The sequence below is a fragment of the Rhea pennata genome, chromosome 13 (genome assembly GCF_028389875.1).
Source record: "Rhea pennata isolate bPtePen1 chromosome 13, bPtePen1.pri, whole genome shotgun sequence".
Lineage (NCBI taxonomy): Eukaryota > Metazoa > Chordata > Aves > Rheiformes > Rheidae > Rhea > Rhea pennata.
The window spans coordinates 9,437,390-9,459,624 of record NC_084675.1 but is presented as its reverse complement, the minus strand read 5'-3'; the positions used below and the strand labels follow the sequence as shown (position 1 = coordinate 9,459,624).

The 22,235-nt window shown below is 39.0% G+C and overlaps 1 protein-coding gene across 3 annotated transcripts in view; it reads right to left on the bottom strand.

The window, feature by feature from the left end:
- SIAH1 (siah E3 ubiquitin protein ligase 1) overlaps nt 1-22,235 on the bottom strand; it is a 76,577-nt gene that overhangs the window by 10,224 nt on the left and 44,118 nt on the right. The window contains exons 1-2 of one of the 3 annotated variants that reach the window (XM_062586434.1): nt 20,059-20,468; nt 13,305-13,366 (exon numbers count right to left, since the gene is read on the bottom strand). Coding sequence is in view for 1 of the 3 variants with exons in the window: in XM_062586432.1 (XP_062442416.1) it covers nt 13,305-13,366 (62 nt within the window). In the remaining 2 variants the exon portion in view is untranslated. Of the gene's footprint in view, nt 1-8,706; nt 8,885-13,304; nt 13,367-20,058; nt 20,469-22,235 lie in introns of those variants that run through there. The other 2 variants (XM_062586432.1, XM_062586433.1) reach the window with 2 other exon arrangements.

Genomic DNA, 22,235 nt, shown 5'->3' with positions numbered 1-22,235 from the left:
ATCATAAAAATAACCAGACCTGATCAAAGAAAGGCCCATAACAGACCCCAATCACAACACAGAAAGCACTTTGTAGAAGGAAGAACCAGAAGGGCAGGATTATGTACATTGATTATTTTTATAAAGATCTCTGTACTTTGTGTATTGCTTAAATTCATAAATACTTCAATCTTAAACAACAACTTACTCTTGCGATCCTCAACTTGTGCTGTATTCCTGTGTGCAGTCCTGATGACTGGAGCTCTGTAAATGGTAAAGACCTGGCTCCCTGGTGGCCGAGCATGCAGGGGAGCTTGGGGAACAGACATACTGAGTACAGACACCTGAATTGTTGTGCCACAAGGTAGGTTAGACATGACATCTACACCAAAGAACTACTGCTAAGCCCAGAACAGTGGCACTAGACACCTAACGCTATGCAATTCACAGGTTGAATCCCTCCCATCTGCAGGGCAGGACTGAACAAGACTCCAGCAACTTCAGCTTACCCTTTTTTACTCTTCCTTGCAACAACTGGAACTTTTACATCATCAGAAATTACTGATCAGGACTTCCACTACTAACCTACACAGAAACTCTATCTACCTTCATTATTTTGAGGAAGAGTGTTTTTTTTTTTTTAACTAACTCAGGTATTTAATTTTCAGAAGTAAGAACATTTAGAAGAATGGTAGATGAAGATAGTGTCCTTATTTTATCACACAATCAAAGCAGATAAAGGACATATCACTTTTAAACATAAATGGACAAATTTGTATTTTTAAAACAGACGTTTCTACATTTTTGGAACAGTAAGTTTACATATTAAAATGAAAGCTTTTGAAATCTGAGACGGGACATTGGCTTTCGTATCTTGTTGGTATACTACAGGTAGAAAATAAAAAGCACTAAAATTATCTCCACCATAACACATACGTCACCTTACTGAAGAAGTGGAAAAACCTAGTGGTATTTTCACATTTCTGATAGTTTTAAACACTTCAGTATTTCATTCCTGCAAGCTTCCTTCTTCCGCAAATACTGTTTCTAGCTTCCATTCTTTCAAGTTCATGTGCTGCCATTAAAACCAATTCAGTTTATTAAGTGACTTATTTTTTCCTGCTCATCAGTTCTGAATCAACTCTATCTGCAACACTGCAGCACAAGGACTCAATTCTCATCATAAAAAACCTTTTTTTAAACCACTATTATAAAGTTACTTGATTTTTCAAATGTGGTTACTGCTGAATCTACCGTGGCCATTTTTCTGTACACAGCCAACAGTTTTCGTGACTGTAGCTCTGCAGAACATGCTCTCCACTAAAACATTATTTTAGAAAATGTGGTTTTGTCTCACAAGTAAGAGCATTCTTTAGCCAGGATTATCATCTTGAGATACAGCAAACAGAAATGAAGTAGCCTGCTAGCTCCACAGACTACCACATTGCACGAAGATTCAGTGTTCCTTGAAACCTAACCAAAAAGAAAAAAAAGGGAGGGGGGAGAGGGATTAGTAGTTGTACTAGAACTGCAGTCTGTGGCATAACAGTTGCATGGGAGACCTGGGTTTAGTTCCTGCTTTGTCACAAGCTTTCTGAGTCATCACAGGCAAGTACTTCCCTGCCTTACAGTGGTTTTAAAATACCTTAACTAGCTGCAAATCTCAGACATTAATGTAACAGGGAATTAATAACTTGATAAGGATACTAAATTAATTTTATAGATCCCATTTAAATTTATTTCTGTTTAGTACTAACTAGAATTCACTATACAGTGAAGGACACTACGTTAAATTATGTTAACATCTCACTCTTCATACTAAAATCAGTAATACTCAAACTGCAATTGCTATTTACTTTACAGAGACATGATTCAAATGCTGAAAACATACGGATAACTGGCCTCTGTTCTTTACCTCAAGGAGGCAAATTAGGGAGGCAAAAAAAATCTGTAATACCTTTGTCACTAACTGTATTTTATCTAGTCTGAAAGCTTCCTTATTCCAATACATCAACTCCATATTGATATTCTATAGAAAGCTGACAACAGTAACCTTTCTTTAGAGGAACCCTTGTATTACCAAAAAATTCTCACCACTTTCTTCATGAAGATCTAACAGCCTAGCTATTGAAGCAGGCAATTCAAATTCATCAGAAAAAGCTCTCAGGCTACAGAATTATATCTTCTTTTACTCCCATTAAATTCTGTCCAGGCATACATAAAATACAGTCATGCTCACCATTTCATTTATTTGTATTGCCTAGGAAATGCTTCAGGGCATACAAAGTTAAAGTCCGACCATAATCATTCTCAAGTCAGACCTGGGTCACTATCAGAAAATTGAGAAGACACAAGATAATACAAATGTTTTGGAAACCACAAGAGTAGATGCATCTTTCTCCTACTCCGTCCTCTCTTTCTCAGCACTTTCTAAATTCAATATAGAGTATCATGTCCTTTCTCTACAATATCATCCCCCCTTCTGTTACGTAGTTAAATCAGAACTTAAGTCTATGTTGCAGTGCTGAACCCAGAGCATCAAACCCTAAGAATGACTCATTATCTAGAGCTTAATTGTAAACTGTATTATTTTTTATTTTACAAAAATGTTACAAAAATATATTATGTTTGAGGATCAAGCATTCACAAAACAAAAAAAATAATAAATTTAATGTTGCACAGGCAACCCTAAGCCTACCTCCTCCTGTGCATACTCAGGCACAGCTTTAGAGACATCATCTCCACTGAACCCCTGCCCTATTCAGTAGAGAAGCCCTTGTGCACCCATGGAAGAATTATGTTTACACAAGAAACCATAATTTTATCTTTAAACTTTTGAACACCTGATCTAAAATAAAGCTGTTTAGGTCAGGAGTTGTTTCTTTAATATGCTTAAAAGTTTTTTTAGAATTACTCCTTTACATGTACTGTTTTAGAAGAATATCTATCTCAACTTCCATTATACAATACACATTTTTATTTGCAAAACATTTTTTCTAATGATTTTACTTGACCTAGCACAAAAACAAACTAAAATTTTACAATGCACCAGCAGCACTAACCATTCTGCCAACCAAATTACTCCCTAGTCATACCAGTGCAACCAGTCTTCAAATTACATCTTTAATGTACTTGCATTAGTAGATATCAGCCATATATAGATGAGCCATACCCAATTATAACGCTTAACTGTGTTGACGCTTTCATGCGCCAAAAAGAGAAAAATATCCTACGAATGAAAGTAATTTTATTATTATTATGTGTATATATGTGTATATATATATATATATATATATATATTTCAAAACAGTCACTCAAAAATAAAAGGATTTGTTGAGCAGAGCCTTTTCAGTTTTTGTAAGACAACAACTGCACATGCATATTACGACAGAGAAAAGAAAATTTAAGGCTCATCTATACTCAAAAATTGAACAAGTCTGCATCAATTTAAAAACTAATTTTAGTTAAACATGGGACGTTTACCCTGTACACCTTAAAACAGGATTCTATACGTGTACACAAAAACGTATACAAATGTATACAGAAGCCTGTTTCAAACATGATTTCCAAAACCACTTTGGATAAATTAAGAAAATTAAGGTCATAAGGTCCAACAAATTCTGTGTCCTATGCTTAGTTAAAAAAACTGACAGAAGTTAGTGAGGTATCAAAAAATAAAAAAGTCACAAGGTTCATTTTCACAGACCAGAAAACAACATATTAAGGTCTTAGCCCTAAGTTGATATATCAAGTTATAGGCAGTCTAGGAAAACAATATTATTTTTCAAAGAGAAAGTAGAAGCTGTGGATGTTTCAGGAGCACCTGAATAGTAGCATCTTTAATAACTGCTCAATTATGTATTTCTTAAAAGCTTTCAGATGCCATTACAAACACTTGAAGAAAATAGTTTATCCACAATACAAAGAAAAAAACACCAGATAGAAGCCCCTCAATTCCCGGCACGCACGCACAGTATGTTAGGGTGCGAGTCCATCGTTTCTGTAACAGGCAAAAGCAAACTCCCAACAAAAGAGATGGCTGCGCTGCCTGCCATTTTTGGCTTTTCTCTCTTCAAGGTAACATTCAGCAAGATCAACCTTGCAAAAGTATACGAGCACTTATATTGGCATGAGGAAGATACCAAAAGCCAGCTGACAATGCGGGGGGGGGGCCTGCGTCTCAGCTGTGAGCCTGTGCTTACAGGAACCCAAGTGCTCCTGCAACGACATCAGAGGGCGACTTCTCTTGCAGCAGCACTGGCACTTATGTGACCATGCAGCAAGCTATTCTGGGAGGTGAACCAGAGGAAAGTTACCCATCCCTCACAAGTGATTAGTTTGCAACTAGACTTAGGACTGATCCTGGCGACATTAGTGCCGGCATCACTACAAATCAGAGTGGCAACGCTATCATGAATTATGGCATCCTCAACAGAAACTGTCAAGTTGCTGCAGAACTGTACTCTCCATGTGCTGCACTTTGTTGAGGTGTACATCATCTTTTATTTCTTCTTCACAACTTATGATATGCACGGTCATCATTCATATGTTTAAAACCACAGGAAAAACTAATTTTTAAATTCCTCTTCAAACCAGTACCTACATCACACTTCAGCCTACACATAGCAAGATTTACAAAATAGCTTATAAATTTAGTATTTTAGTTATCATCCCCTTGTAAAATATAGATGATATAGAGCCTTCTCTCATGAAAGATATGTGATACACAACAAAGAGAAGCAATAAAGCCTTTAAATACACCTATATTTTTCTAAGCTAGACACCAGCTTTACAATTTTTACATGAAGTAATTTATTTTCAGGTATCCCCTCCTCCAATCTAACACTAAGTTGTTTTAAAACATTCCTATTCCAGTTAAAACCTTTTCAGCTCCTTGACAATCTGTATATTAGCCAAATTTAATACATTTTTCCTTTGTATATACCTATTCCCTTTGTCAATGTTCATCTAAACACATATGTTTAAAAATAACTCCTAAAAAGTATGACATTCTAAGTGTTCTCCCTTGACAGTGTTCAAAATATAAACCCTGAAAAAACATTTTGGTCTTTTATCAAAACTATGTTAATTTAGTTCTGTTTAGCATTATATGTGAAAAATACAGGAAAGAACTTTAAAATATGAACTTAAAGACCTTATGCAACATAAACCAAAGTTCAAAGAACTGCTGCTTCACTTTAAAGGAGCTGATGACTAATTTTTAAGCAATAGTTATTACTACACTCTGGTTGCTTTTCTTCACATCTCAGCAAGGTCACCAATTGTTATAAGAAAAGATATAAGACTATTTTTAGATAAGGCAAACAAAAAAGGAAATGGTCAACAACTGTCTGAAGATGATTTTGCTGCACTTCTTAAGCCATTTTCCCTGCCTGAATATATGTGCAATAATTTTTTAATGCACTTCCAGATGCAAAAGGACAAATACCATCTTCACCATTCAAATAACACTCTATTTTCCCACTGAAAACACGGTCAATCTCAGCACTACTTTCTACAAAGAGAAACATTTACATCTACATCTCTCACTTTCTACAAAGAGAAACAAGTCACAATCAGAAGTACACCATTTGGCTAACTGTAATTATCTAGCACTTTATCTGATTAAAGCACTGCGGAATTAGTAACCAAATCTCTCATTATTCCTGTGATAACAGAAAGAATTACCATTTTACAAATAATGACAAATAGGCATATATTTAAATCAATTGTCCAGGACATTACACAAACGTAGTATAGAGCCTGAACTAAAACTAAAAAGGTAATTATAAAGTGTGGAATAAAAGCCAAAAGTATTAATGTGGCATTAATACTAGGTTTTGTCTTCTTTCTATACTAAGCATAGCTAACAGCTAAACACTCTATAGCAAGGCGCAAAACAACCCCAAGTCAACAATTTGGGAAGACTTTTGTTACATATAATCGAGTGCTAACAGAAAAAAGTCAGGTTAATGTGCAATAACATCTCATGGTAACCACCTAATATTTATATCTCTCTCTCCACTTCTAGTCCACATAGTGATACAGTACACTGCGAACAAACACACACACAAATCACACTTTTATTGTGAAACTCTACATCTCAGATGTGAACAGTACATACACTTTGAAAAACCTGAACTCCCTAGAGAAAAACATTGTAATATTTAAAATAACGTTTTAATGCGTAGTGCATTTTTATCAGAGCCAAAATGAATATCAACTATAAATCTTTTCTACTACAGTTTTTCACTTTTCTTAATGCCAATTTTCCTTCAAAAAACAAAATAGAAGAGTAAACACTCTAGTGAAAATGATCCCCTGTATCTACATGTTCACAGTATTTAACATAGTAAATATCTGGGAGGAAACCATAACCTTTGGGCCTTAACTAAGTGATCGCTGAGATGAACTAGAGCTTACCAGTGTCCTCACAATGCACTTCACTGCAGCCAGGTAGCACTTTAACTACATAAACCAGGCATTCAGGTGACTCTATCGTCAGTAGCTGGTAACACAATTTCACCTTTCACAATTTTCACCTTGGCTTTCTGCAGACTGCATCACAACCACAACATTCTTTGAGTTTCCTATGCATGCCTGGAGTTTCAGATACCATTGATTTACCTTGATTATTCTGGTTCAGTTTAGCTCCCGAAAAATCAGACAACCATTAAAGCAAAACACACACTGATAATCTTATTTGGCATAACTTACAGTTCAACTCTTAAAGCCAAGAGTTACAAGATTGGAAACAATGTCATGAGGAGAAAAATAAAACAAAGCTATTTCAGCCTAAAATTAAGAACATCATGTTTCTTGCAGAAGTGGCACAGTCTTCCAGAACATCTTAAGTGAAGAACAGAGTTCGTAAACTGTCCTACTTAGTTTCTCTTGGTTTAAAGATCAGTAACTATTGCTTCTGATCCAAACACATTCATCTTTCCTCTCTTTTCTTCATTAGAGGCAGGTGTCTTCGAGCAGTACTTCTTTCTCAATTATTATCAACCACACAGCAGCAACAATACTCAAATCTATGTACAGATAATGTCTCATACAGCAGTAAGTACTTCTGCTATTCAAAATATTTACTTTCCTTAGTTCACACTTACTTAGCTGAAGCCACTAGATTTCTGAGCTAACTCCTCCAGAACAGTATAATTAGGCTATAGCATTAAAACCTTTCCAACACAAACGATAGATTAGTGGACAAGATACTTTGTCATGACATGTTTTCAGGAGCAGACTGCTCATCATCTCCTCAGTTTTACAACTCTTGGGTAACAACAAACTCCCCAAAGTATACAACTGATAGCCTCTATTCTTTTTGCATAATCTTTCACTGCTATGAAAAGTACTGAAAGTATTGAAAAACATCAGTTTCCACTGTCCACAGATTAGATCAGCTAATCTGATTTACTCTTTAGGTTCTTTTCTAGAACCGATAACAAGTCTAGAAACTCAAATTTTATGCTCAAAGCCTCAGTAATAATCTACCCGTATTCCAGAGCCTCCAGTCTTCCTAAAGACCAGCTTGAAGAACTCAGGGTTGAAGTAAGTCCCTTCCCTTTTTCCTCCCCCTCTGGAATGCATGGTGCTAGCTTCAGAGTTTAGGAAGGAGATAAACAGACAACTGAAACTATGTCCTGTGTGTGGAATGTCCCACGTCCTTCTTGACCTACTCTGATTAGCTATTAGCTACCTAACATATGCTCTTCTGCCACCTTAAACAAATTAAGTCATTTTATTTATTTAGTGCATGAGTAAACTGCTCATGACAGAGGAAAGGCAGCATTCACTGAAAGAAAGCAAGAAAAGAGAAAATTGGAGAAATATGGTATGTTTACAAATCAAAAAACAGAAGGTGGCCTTACAATACTTAAGAGCTCCATCAGCTCCCTACTGAAAGACAGACCCGATTCTTCTCCTTAAGAAATACTCATGCTTTGTCTTTAACTATAATCACTATCAATCTACCTATATCTAAAAGCCATCTAAAATGGTGATAATTCAGAAGTGCAGGGCCTGGGGAATAAGGACGGAAGAACGCGAAGGAACTGCATGTTTCCAGGCCTTTAAACTCGCAGGGACACGGGATGAGCGAGGATCTCTGCCCCTCTTTGCTCTCGGTGGATCGAAAGCCGGGGGGGGGGGGGGGGGAGGGATGCGCAGCCTCCCCCAGGCCATGTCCCCGAGCGGGGCCGCACGGGCGGCGAGGTGCCCGGCGGGCCGGGGGTAGCGCCGGACGCCGCCGCGGCGCGCCTGACCTTCGCAGGGCGGCGCGGCGCGGCCGCGCTCCGCGAGCACAAAGCGGCCGAGGCCGCGGCCGAGCCCACAAAGGGGCCGCGCCGCGGGCGGGGGCCGCGCCGCGGGCGGGGGCGGCGCGGGGCGGCCTCTCCTCCGCAGGCCTGCGCGCGGCCTGGCCCGGGCCGCGGGGCCGCCGCCTCAGCCCAGCGCACAATGGCCCAGCTCGCCGCCGCCCTCCCCCCGGCTCTCGCGTCCCTCCCCCCCCCACCAGGCACCGGCCGCCTCGGCCCCGCTGCAGGCGGCAGCGCGGCGCCCGGCCGCCAGCAGGAGACCGGGCGCCCAGGCCGCGCGCAGGCCGCGGCGGGCCTGGTGCCGCGGCTCCTCCGCGGCCGCCCCCGCCGCCGGGCCGGGGCCCTGGGCGAGCGGCGGCCCGCGGCGGGGCCGGCTGCAGGCGGCGGCGCGGCCGCTCGGCGCACTCACCTGTGGGCGCCGGGCCGGGCGGGGGCCGCGCTGCGGACGGCCTGGCTCCCCGATCGTCGGCGCTGCGGGGCGACGGGCTGCGCGGCGCTGGCCGAGGCGCTCGGTGCCGGCCCAACCGCCCGAACCGACCGCGCGCTCCCTCCCTGCCTCCCGCCTGCCGCCCGGCCGAGGAGACGCCGCCGCGGGGGCGCGCCAGCTGCGGCGGAGCTCTCCTGCCTGCGAGGCGCGCTCCCGACGCGGGCGGGCGGGGGCGCGCGACCGGCCGCCGCCGCGCACGCGCACGCGGCGCCGCTCAGCCCCCGCCGCCCCGGGCCTGCCGGCGGCCGCGTGCAGAGGTGGCCGCGTGCAGAGGCGGAGGCGGCCGCGCCCGGGCCGCGGACAAAGGCCGCCGCCGCCGCCGCCCCCTCGCCGCGCCGCCCCCCCGCGCCGCCGCCTTACCCGTCCCGCCGCGGCGGAGCTGTGCCGGCGCGGCCCCCGGCGCAGCGGCGGCCCCGAGCCCGCCTGGCGCCCGCCGAGCGCGGCGCCCGGGGGAGAGCCCTGGCCTTAGAAACGGGGAGGGGGGAGAAGGAAGATCCTCAGAAGCGCCTTGTCCGTGCGAACGCGCTCAGCGGCAAGCGGAGCAGCATTCTGACGCTGCTCAGGGGCTGCTAGCAACAAAGCCCTGCGCGCCTCTCCCGAAACTGCGCGTGAGCCGCGCTAGGCCCCGGCCCGGCGGCGCCCTGCGCGCGCGTGGAGCTCCGCGCACCGGCGGGGTGAGAGTCGCGCAGTCACCCACGCGCTTACACGCGCTTTCTTGGACTAGGACCCTGTTCCTCTACGGCTGCTTTTCGGAGGTTTGCCAGAGGACAGCCAGTGTTTATTTTATTTTCAATAAAATATTTTTAAAGATGTATTCATGATTTTTTTTTGAATGACTAAAGCGTTTTCTTGGCTAGTTTAATTGGATATCCAGATGGTTCTCAATATCCTTACTCATTGATTTGGATGACCAGCAACTTTCTGCGCAACAGTCCTCTGTCAAATCTGCTAAGCCTAGCTCTTATTGAGAGATTTCAGCATTACTTTTAAGGCAGCTGCTTAAGAGCATCTTACTGTAGTAATGCAATGCAATATTTTTCACACCTACTATTTAGGAATCTTCCCATGTTTAAATAATACCAATTATTTACTGTCAAAGGAAGACAACTATTGGAGTATGACTTCTTTGTGCCTATTTTTTCCCTGCAAATCTTGCAGTTATGCAGTGGTTACTGAGTCTTTTCTTGTAAGTGTTCATGGGTAGTGATATACCCAGAAGTGATTACGAAGCTGTAGGTTAGGTTGCAACCAGCTCCAACTGTAATTGCTGCTTGAATTCTTAAAGAAATAGGCAATGGTTAAGCAAAGTATTATTTTTGTTCTGGATAGAAAGGAGCATATTCCTGAAGCATCATGTTATCAGTATTAGCTTTTTTCTACCTTTGATTTTAGTACAAAATGGGCCCAATTATTTGATGTATTTTTAAACATACAGAAGCCTAATCAGAGGCAGAAACTTGAAAGAAGGTTGCCATCTATAAACAGCAAGGAACAAAGCTTCTCTACCAGTAGCAGATAGTATTTTTAGATATGAGAACCAGAAACCTCATCAGTTCCATAGTCTGTGTGGTTTATTACAAAGCATCTGTGGTTAAGGCTTTGATCCTGCAAACACATACTAACTTTTAGCTAAAAGAAGAAAACTTTATATAGCCTCACGGTCCTATATATTAGAGAAACTAATCAAACTTAGTTTCAAATGGATTTTTTTCCCTACCTCTCTCCTCACCAGAGTCACCTCCCACTTTACTTTACATCCCTGTTCTTGATAACCTCATTTCTGCACCCCGTATCTTGCTCCCCTGTAGCGCTCCAGCATGCTTGTGCCCAGTAGCTGACAACTGAGCAAGAGAGAGCACAACACAGCTGCTTCCGAGCTATGCATGCACACCAACTGGTTGGTCACCCAGTTCACATCTTCCAGCTGCCCAGCTGGCAGACCAAAGAGTTTATGCTGCCCTTGTTAGGGCTACTTATTTCAGTCTTTCTCCTCTATTCATTTTCAAGAAAATTCCAAGAACCTTACCATCTTTCAAACTCCCTCCTCTATCAAACTGGAGTGAAACTAACCCATAGCTTCAAAAGCTAATAAAAGAGGGCCACCAGGAATATACAGTGTAGCAAGATCATCTAGACCTCATTACCTTCAGAAATCAGACTAGAAAGGTCTCAAAGGCATGTTAAGAGGTCATCTAATACGGATTAGAGCCCCTGCCTCAAGGTAGAATCAGCTATGCCTTGGTTATTCCTGATGGGTGCTTGTCTAAACAGCTCATAAAAAACTGTTGTGGTAGAAATTTTACAGCTTTCCTCTTAAACCTATTCTGCTGTTTACCTGTCCTCACTATTGCAGCATTTCTCCCAAGATATATAACCCAAGACTTACGTATTATAATCTTAGCCCATTCTTGAAACACTTTTTGATCACAAAAAGCTTTTCCCCTTCTCTGATTTTGTACTCTTTAATCTTCAGTGAATTACATCAGCTCCTTCTATCTATACATCACTATTTCTTGGACTGTGATCAATCTCCTCTTTTTTCTTTACATGTTCTGCAACTGTTCCTTTTATTCTTTTTCAGTTAGAATTCTAGAACTGGACACAGTACTCCAGCTGAGACCCTTTTCAGTGCTGAGTAATATGGAGGACTCTACAGGCATACTCTTAAATTAGCAGTATCAGCTAATATAGTTACAAACAAGTTCAAACTTTTTAATATTAATTTTTACTATTTATCAATTTCTTGAGATTACTTTTGTATATGTTGTTTAGTGGGAAAAATATACACTGCCACTATAGAAATGTGTAACTTTATCAGCCACAGTAGTATTATATGTACCTAGACCTGTAGTTTAGTGCTATTACTATGTTTCATTAGTACACAGTAAAGGTCATAACCCTTCAGTTTCATATTATATTTACTGATTAAAAGTGATTATATAAAAATTTGTGAAGCTTATTCTCCAGAAATATTTCTGGAATACATTCAGTGTTGATAGCTCCTCTCATAAAAATATATCCAATCAAATTAAAACCCTTTTATAAGCATTGATCAGCTTACAAAACATTGCGCTAGAACATTCACCATTTCTGAATTACAAGTCAGTAAATTAGAGCAGAGAGAGCTGGTTTATCAAAGTATGCTGAGACTACATTAGATGTATTTTTTTTCTTCTCTAAGCTTTAGACAAGCTTAGACAATTCTTTCTTAAAAATTATGTTGATTTTGTATTTATTAAGAGATAAACCTGTTCACACTATTCGTTAGTTGCTACAATATTTTACTAAGTTCATGTATGTTATTGTAATATAATGTAATATATATAAAATTAATAGTGATATTTTACATATCCCAAACTTCATTTGGGAACTCTCTGATGCCAGAAAAAAAAATGAAAGACTCCTACAACTACATACAGCAGTTCATTAAAATATATATATATATATATATTTCAGGCAAATGCTGAGAGTTATGAGAGTCATATATTTTAACCACAAATTCTCCTATAGCAACATTTTTGTATATTCTGAGCTAACAAGAAAGCCATTTTGGGCTACACTTAAGACTTCCTTATATAGACTGTTGAGTTGAGCCTTCTTTGTAAGTGTTATGAGATTCTCTGAAGTACATATGATATCCTACTTTTAAGTGGTAAATCCTTATACATATATAGTATTTCAGACTGCCATAATTTTATTGATAAATACTTTACATGACAACATGACAAAAGGCTTCTCCTCCCCCCCGCCCCGAGGGCCTACCTCTAATATTTGTGGCACTTGGGCAATTCCCTCAAATTCAGTTTTCACTAAAAAAGGAAACAAAACCTTCAAAATGCAAAAGCTAAAGTTTCAGAAGGCAATAAAGAGAATCCAACACATAATATTTAAAATAATAAATATTTCATTCTAAAGCTGATATTACACTAGACTGGTTGGATTTGATGGTCTTGATGTACCAACTGATTTCTGTGGATGTACTCATAGAAAATGTATGTTATGGTACATAGCTGCACTATAATTAATAATAGACTAAATTTTTAAACATTTACAAGACAGAGAACTTGGAAAAGAAAATCGGATGAATTTTTGTATTTAATAATTATCACAATCAACTAATACAACTGATCTCAGTTATTTTATGGAGAAATATTTTTCTTTACTACATTTATTTGAATATCATGCATTTGATTTATTTACAACTTATGTCTTTTTCAGGATTTCTAAGAGGCTGAATTTGAAAGAAGAGGCAGAAGGCAGATTTTTATAGAAAGATTAAGGGAAGATAGAAGGTTTTCAGTTTAGCAATGGAGACAGTTAAGAAGACAAAAATTCATCTTTTTAAAATGAAGGAAAAGCTAAAAGCTATTTAAAAGTTATTTTGGAGAGAAAGGTGCCTTGTTATCTTTTAGTTCACACACACAAAGTATATTATAGAAGCAATTTCAGAAATGGAGATTTCATGTAATACCAGATCAACTAACTTGTCAGAAGCATGGTATAGCTTATGTAAGACTCACCTTCTTCCTCAGTTTCATCTCTTCTGATATCTAGGCCACCAGCTTGAGTTTTGTTGAATATCCTAGGATACAAGAATCACAAGATTGGGTCATACACATATTTTTCTTTACGTAACACAGGAAAAAAATATATATCAATCATTGATGGGCTATCTAGCAACTGAGAGTTCATGTTGCTCCATAGAGATACTTATGGCCATCTTATCTCTAGACAATTATTACTTTACAGTTTTAGGAGGAAAGCAAGTGCCTGTCTGCGAAAGCAGATGAAGTAATTCATCTAAATTCTGTTGTGGAACAAGAAAAGGCTCTGATTTTCAAGAGAGCAGTAGTACACTATTAGCAACACAAAGAGCCACAAAAGCAATGCCCTCCTGAAGATCAGTACAGATTCCAGCAGAGCCTTAAGATCATCAAGTTATTTCACACGAGTCCATAACTACTCATTAGATGAATTACACTTCCAATCAGCACTGACCTGATTTTGATTCCAACTGCCTAAGTAAATTTAAAAGCCTTTAAAACCAATTTAAATCTCCTGAATCACTGTTCTTACATATGTAAATATCCAGTCCTCTTTGACTCCACCTGAGTCAAGAATGAAATGTATAATTAGGTATCATTTAAAATCTTACAATATTGGAAAATTTCTGTGGTTATTTAACACACTTGATAAAATACACAAATAAAATTTTAACTATTTGGCCATTCAATAAATAAATTACAAGATCATACACTGATTTGAAAATGATGAGAAACATGTATAATTTCTCAGTTTTGAAACTCGAATGGCCATAAGGTTGAACAAGGTAAGAAAGGCATTTTGAGGATTTGCTTATGGAGAGGTCTTTGAAAGGGTATGCCTGGGTAGAAAAAACTGATCTTACACCATGCCCTGAAGAAACACATCACTGGGCACTGATAGGCAAAGAGAAAAAGTACCTAGTAATAAGACCTCCATTAAATATCTGCATTTTCATTTTTTAAATCAGAGACTATGACCAAATCTCAATTAGCATGACAGATAATCTCTATACACAGATAAAGAGGTGATTGCTGGAGCTTTAATATTATATAAAGATTTCTGAACCAAACTCAATGCCTTTAATTTAATCCAGAAACAAACAACAAACAGCACATGCAAACACCTTTAAGCTGGCACAACTAAACAAGTCAGGACATTTGCAAGAGGTATTCAAGCACAGTCCCATATCAAGCTCCATTTTATGCAATTCCTATCTAAATTCTTGCCCAGTTTTTATTATATTATTACTCCTCAGTTCAAAAAAACAGCCCACATTTTGAGCCTTCCTGAAATATTTCAATCAATTCAATTAAATTCATTTCAATGAAGTGGGTCTTTAGCATAATCCTACTTATTTAGGAAATAATTTCCTTGAACATATTGGAGGGAAAAAGAGAGAGGCATCACCTTCCTTGCTTATAATTTCCTTTTTTGCTTTTGTAAAATACCTGGCACAGGGTTATGGCTGCTTGTCAAGTTTTCTGATGAGAAAACACTGATTAATCCCCATTTTCTATGTTTTCAACCAATCCGTCGAGGAACGCAATTAACACTTTGCTCCGATCCTGCCACACTGACCAGCTCCTACTGCTCCAGCTCTCACAATACACATGAATGTTTCATTGTTCCTCTGTTTAGCCTTCACTCAGTGACTGTTACCAGGCCAATGACTGAGCCACTAAAGTTTGGCAGCATAACAGCACTTTGAGAACACCTCTCAAAATAAATAAATAAATAAATAAATAAATAAAATAAATCATGCTTTCACTGATTTTTTCCTCTCTTCTTCCTCTAGCCATACAAAAGGGACAAAAAGTCTCTTCATTTTTGTTTTCTGCATGAATCAGTAAGAACGAGCGCCCTACTATGGGAAGCTTGGACAAGGAACGAAGGTTTCCAAGCAGCTTTAAACGAAGGGGGATTAGTGGGAGGTTTGATTTTTTCCTCTTGCTAGTAAAAAATTTTCAGCAGAGTTCTGCTGATCGGCAAGACATGAATGCAGTAAGGTCGTACAGTACAGAAAGGGTCCACTCCTGTTCAAGATGTATTTTAAAATCATTGTCATTCTCAGAGATTTGTTGTCTCTAGAAACGTATCGGCAAATCATACGCTGGCTAAACACCTTACATTAGGTGTTCTGAAAACATTACAAAATAAGGGTACTTATTATCAGGTATCCTTTGTCATGCAATAATCCTTTTAATTTTACTGCGAGTTTAGCCTGAGCAGACACCACAGAGTGTAATGAGGATTATAAAATCAAAGGGGGAGCCTCACTGAAACAGCTCTTGGCCACAAAGAAATCTGATTATGTGCATTATTCCTGACACTTCTGATTTACCAGAGGAGGAGGAAAATCACAAAAGACAACATTCTGTTTTTCACACCTGAGTACAGAGAAAGCCTGAGGCATTATAATGTTCTTTGATACAAATGCCTATTTTATACTGCAAAAGTCTTTTTTTCATGCTACTGTAACACCATTTGCCACTGTAGCACCTCTTGTTCCCAGCTCTCCCCTAGGTTACCAGTGCTGCCAGGAAAGCTTTTGAGTCACAGGCTTCCTTTTATTTAGTGAGGTCATTATAACAGTGTTGTCTCTGGTCTCAAGAGAAATATTTTTGAAAATGCAATCTGGTCTGCAACAAGATAATTCAAAGAATGTAATATGACAAGAATAGGTTAGCCATCCCATTTGGTATGGTGACACTGAACATCAATAATGTCACTATAATTTTCCCTTTTAAGAATGCTTCTTTTTATTCCCATTTTGTTTTTTAATTTGTCTCAGATGTGTGAAGAAGACAGCTCCTTGACTAAAGTAGGAGACAGTCTTTTTAATGATTAGACTTAATTCAGAAGAGATTAAGTGCATATACCAAAGTAATCCTAAAATTTAATATCATCTCTCTTAGATATCTCTTAGGCAGTTATAAATAAATCTGTATTTGTTTGTTTTATTTTGCTCATTTGCTTAAAATTAAATACTCTTAGGAAGATCATGCATTTGCAGAACTGCCTGAGAGAAAATTTATAGCTTGTCAGCTGTCTAAAGATATCATCTTCCAATGTATTTTTGGGTGACATGGTAACAACATTCAGTAAGACATTAAACAGAAATCCTTTGCAAGCTCTGCCTGTGTTCACTGTGATTCCACTTAAAAGTTAATTTCTTTCTAAATGAAAGAAAGCACGCACATCATTTGAACATCTGCACAGTGAAATACACATCCTTTTCATAATTTTGGAGCAAATCCTGCTCTGGTTGGCCTAGTGGGGATAAGGAGAAGCACTGTACAGTGCCTCCGTTACCACAGGGTTCCTGCAAGCTAAGACTGGATTCCAGCAGGCACACCCCAGGGAGGCACTTCAAGACACGGTAAAATGCTGTAACCCATGCTGCCTATGTGGCCTGATGTACGGTATTAGGAACACCTACAATATCACCATGTTGTTCTTTTAAATAAGATGCAGTTGAAGGCTTCACCATAATGTATACAAGCAGAGGCCCACGAATAGTTTCAATTTTGCTGTTTCCTAGTATTTTGTATTTAACCATACTTCCTTAAAAACTTATGAAGAGAGTGCTAATGGAAGAAAATTCTAGTCTGTTCATGGGAATAAAAGCTCTAAAGTATGGGCAAGAAGTTATTCTTGCTTTTAGCCATCCTATCTGTTTAGAAATTTTGGACTACTGTTAGAGAAAGCTATAGCAATACATTCGATCATCTCTCTACATATCCTAAACTGCGCTGTTCAGGGACTAATTTCAAATAAATTGACTCCAGTAGCATTTTAACAGAGATTAATCTGTCCTTTCAGTCATTATAGACAGTGATTTTCATAATCAATACATTTTATCAGTGAGCTTCCAATAAAAGGCCCTTAGAAGTGTATTTCTTTCTTGAAAGGCTTATTCCACTATTCAAGTTCAACTTCTAGAACTGTGCATTACGTTTTTCAGAGCTTCCTTCACCTTTGCTGGGAAGTCTATTAAAGAAACTACTTTAAGCCATGGCCACTTCTAACTTTTTACGCCACTTTAACTGATGTCTACTGTAAGCTCCCTGCTCTTCTCCTGATTTTATTGCCATCTTCCTAATTACTGTATGACAATTAGGCATTGCAAAGCAAAAGGGTATCTGGAATTGCTACCAAGGAGAAGGTACCTCCTGGGAACGAACAACCCATGGCTGCTGCATCTGCTGAATTTTAATGGAAATTAATTTAATCTAGTTAGAGGATAGACACTGGGGTTTATTCGTGCCAGAGGCCTTCTAAAATGTGCACAGGTTTAGTGCTAGAGGCCTTCTAAAATTTATACATAAATCCTTACAAATTATTTTAAATTTCATTTATCTTTGCAGCTTTCTACTTTTGTGACTGTGTTATAACATGGCACTTAACCATTACAAAATCCTTTCACTATGCAAAACTTTTTTCAGTAAGATTTTATACAGTGCAGTCTGGGTACCAACACAATCAAGAATTGGGTGGCAGGGAAGGACTTCTGTTTACCTCAGTAGTACTGAATACATCCCCTCAGCAATGTATATAAGCTTGCATGCTTCAGACCTGTAACATTGAAAATACTATCCCACAGTCTGCTCACCCCAAAGATAAAGACAGTAAAAGACTTATTCATACCACAGAAAGGAAATCAATCTCTACTGTAGAGATACAATACAAGTTAAACTGTGAGGTTATAAATTACTATCTCTTGTGCTGATGAAAGGAAAAAAAGTAAGCAAAAAATCTTGCCCCTAAAATTCTTGGTCTGACTGAGGCACTTTTCTAAGCCATTATCAGTTCATCATTTTCTTACCTTCATTTTTGAACTGCACTTAAAATGATACTGAAATGTAACTATTGTGAGCCATCTTAAGCATGTTAAAATATTATACAAATGAACTTCAGCCAGCAACCCTAGGAAATTTTGATTTCTCTGCCTTTCATATCAGTTGCTATATGCATTTTCAGTGTATTAGCAGAGATTAACTTAGACAAGTGCTGTAACTGTGTGATATTACTTGTACAGACAAGATCCTCCCCCTATACCCCAAAGTTAGGAGGCTAATGTGAAAATGCCATTTACAGTTTTGGAGATGTGAACTATGTTATTTCCTACATCAAAAGGACTATATTATTTACAGCACAAACTATGAGTAATGTATGCATTAAACTGTGTTTATAATGTACCAGAGTTCACTTGGGCAGGCATAATTTGAGAGTATCCTTTCTAATACATCTCCTTTTGAACTTATCTAATAGACATAGTACCAAGCTTCTGTGTTCTGAAATGCCTTGAATTCAGTGAAGTTGCAAGAAAAGCAGAACGGGACCTGGACTCCTGGGTTTCTGTTTCCAAAAGCAGATTCTGTATGTTTGGGGGGAAGACTGAATAGTTGCAGCACTTCCCCAATTGCAGTTCTTCCCTTATTTCTGTGCACATGCAAAGACAAGACTGGTATTGCAAGAGGATTAGAAAAAATCCAGCTCTTCATGATTGCAGCTCATGGAATAATCCTACTGAATCAAGATATCTGAATGGTGACTAACCATTTTTCATCCTTTTGACACTGCATTTGAGACAATGTACAGGGAAAAGCACTGGCATTAGATGGCTCAGAATCTGTGATGGAAGACTGAATTTTGTTCTTTCCCTCATATAATTTGCAACTGACTACCTCTTCAGATTCTGAGACACAGATGCGTATTAGTTAAAAGCATCTATGTCAATTGGACTTTCAGAGATCTTGATCATATTGACATATTTCTACTTGATCATTTGTCCGTTTACATAGGTAAAGTTGTAATAGCATAAAGTCCAATTTTACACTAGGCTAAGTTATACAGGTAATATATTACCTTATTGACACTTATGCCTAGAAATTGTAGTCATGTGCCAAGACTGCAGTATGCTAGCTGCTGCATGAACATAAACCTAGAAGGACAGTCCCTTCCCACAGAACTTATTATATAAGATGGGAGAGAAACAGGAGGCTACAGACAATAAAAGTTAGCAATGTAGAAAGTAGTTATAGTGCTCTGACATCCTGATATTTATCCTCTACTTTGTAGGCATAAAAAAAAAAAAAAAAAAAAAAAAGGAGGGAAAAAAAAAAAAACAAGCAAAAGGCTAACTGGGATTTAAATGAAAATGACAGAGAGAATTTTGCAGATGCTTAAATGTGCTTCTGAAGCATGAAAAATAGCTAGGTTGTTAGCTAAAAGGCATGGATCCTCCTGTGTTGAGGTTACTGGAGGAAGAATTTAACGATTCAGCACCATGCAGAGGTGATGGACTGTAAGGAGAGGCTGTGAGTGGATTTAAGGAGGAAGATTGTTTGTTTGATATGGTAGGCAAATCAGAACTATTAGAGGGGGATCATATACTCAAAGTTGCTGCCTAGAAAAAAAAAAAACTTCTCAGCAAGGAAGACATCAGGAGAAGAGAGTACCAGAATTTGTTCATTTACTATGAAAAATTGATACACAGTCTTAGAAATACAGCATTTTTTAGGGCTGACGTTACTGTATTCATTCTGCGGTGAGTTACAGCACTGAGAACCAACTTTCACGATGTGGTTTTGGAAAGCATTTCATATTCACCAGCTACATGCTTAAACGGAAGAATCCCCTGGCATCACCACTGGCTTACACACAGATTCACTTATACACACTCCATTTTTCATGAGGTGCCCACATCAGCCATATAACATTACTTACCAGAGAAGCCTTGCTGATTTTTTCTCTACTGGCTTTTAGCAAGACAAGGCTTCAGTTTCCTCAGGGGTATACCATTTCCTCTTCACGTCCCAGGGCACAGAAAAGCAGCTGCTGCCTGTCCTTATATTTTTCTACTGGCTGTAGGGAGTAATTTTCATGCTTGCTGTGCAAGACTTTCATTAGAAGAGATCCATTTCAGGGAGAAGATCCCTCTCTGGCTTGGGGAAAAAGTTATTTCTTTCACTATATCTTCAGCCTCATGAAGCAACTGTGTTAGGTCTTCTCAGTCTGCTGAAAGCCTAGGCCGAGTTTCATCTTCTGAAAATCTTTGTATGTTTACGCTTTTGTATAAACAGACTTATATATATGAACTTACACATTTTTGTGACTCCAATTTGTAAAAGGTCTTGAAATTCCCACAACAGTAGAACTGTATGAATGTCAGAAAACGTTCATACCCCCTTGGTGTGGTAGGAACACAGCCCTCTATGGTCTCTGTAGCAAACCTGCAGAGAGATTTAGGGGTCAGGAATGAGCTATAGGCAAATGGCCCTTCAGCCAAACTCACGCTTTGCATTTAAGAACTTGGTATTTCTATCATCTGAGATTGCTGCAGGAGTGAACTCTCTGGATATTCTGAATCCTACACCAAGTGAAATGGAGAAAACAGAAATTGCTGTCATAATTCTTCTGTATGTATATGCCAATTCAGAGAAAACCTCCCAAGGATTTCAGTGGTTTGTAAAGAGAGTCTACACTGTTAAGCTGTTTTCGTCAGTAGTTTTGTGCATCAGTTCTGCTTGATCTCTATCAATACTGATGTAATTTGATCAGATCTTCAGAAAGTTCCCCAGGCACTTGTTGATAGTCCTCATAAAAAGTTCTGTTTTATTATATTCCTTTGCTGAAACTCCTTATATCTTCTGCACTTTCAGGAGAAATTTCTAACAAAGCCTGTGTTAGAATCTCCAAGCCTTTGGAAATTGGAAAGTGATTGCTACCTGTAATTTATCAACTGTGCACATACCTTTAGTTCTCTGTAGGAATTAAGTAAAGGATAACAAAAGGAATAATATGCTTAAAGCAATACATTTAAGTGGCTGGGAAGCAGCACCCACAGTTACTTCATAATCCACCATATTTTGCTTTTCTTTATCCTCTACATTCCTCTGAGAAGCCTGCTTGGATAAAGAGAACTTGTGAGAACAGCTAGGCCCACAGATGCATATATCTGGATATGTGCAGCAGGAAATTAAAATCATCATCGGCATCCAGGTTCTCGCTTTATCCTGCTGACCTTTATATGGGGATTTTGTAGGCAAGTTGCAATTTGGTGAATAGAATATGAGAGTCTACGCAATGGGAAGGGATCTTCTACTTTAAAGTGAGACGTTGTACAGGATAGACCATATATATGCTCTATATTCTAAGACCTATGTTCAAAAGGCTGCAAAACCATATCAAATTCTTCACCTGAGAAATGAAGAACAGTGGTAGCATCTATATATCTTGCACTTGTCTAGGGCATAATTTAGACATGAAAGATTTTTTTTTTTCAAAAATACAAATGAAAAGCTTATAAATGATTAAATAACAAAGTTTTGGACTTCACATAACCTGAACATGGTCTCCTTTCCAGGCACCACAATCTAATTTCACTCATGGTAAGATATAATTTAATTACTGGAGATGTAAAACATACTGCACATCTAAATTAATCTTGAGGGAGGGAGGGAATGTTTTCATGTTAATCACACAAGAAGAATGCGGTTATGATAAATACAATCACTACCCACGCTAATAATAGTGTTTTCCTGTTTAACAGATCTAGAGTTTTCCAGCTACAGCACTTCCAGTTCCTACAAATGAAACAGCTCACAGTTCAACTTAGTAACTTCTTGGGTAACAAGAATGATACAAAACCCACATTTGTCACATCAATACACAGGATGGGCACAAAATAAATCTTGAAAGGTAAGTCAAATTTGAACACAGAAGAACAAAAAGATATACCTTCTAGACTTTCAAGGGAACATAGATGCAGTATCATACAGGACAAACCACTTTTTGAACATTGTATTACCACTCACTACTGTCTTACTTTAACTCTGTATTAATTTGCTATAATCATCACCCTTCTCACTTTGTCATAAGTTACATAGTGAAAATACATTCTA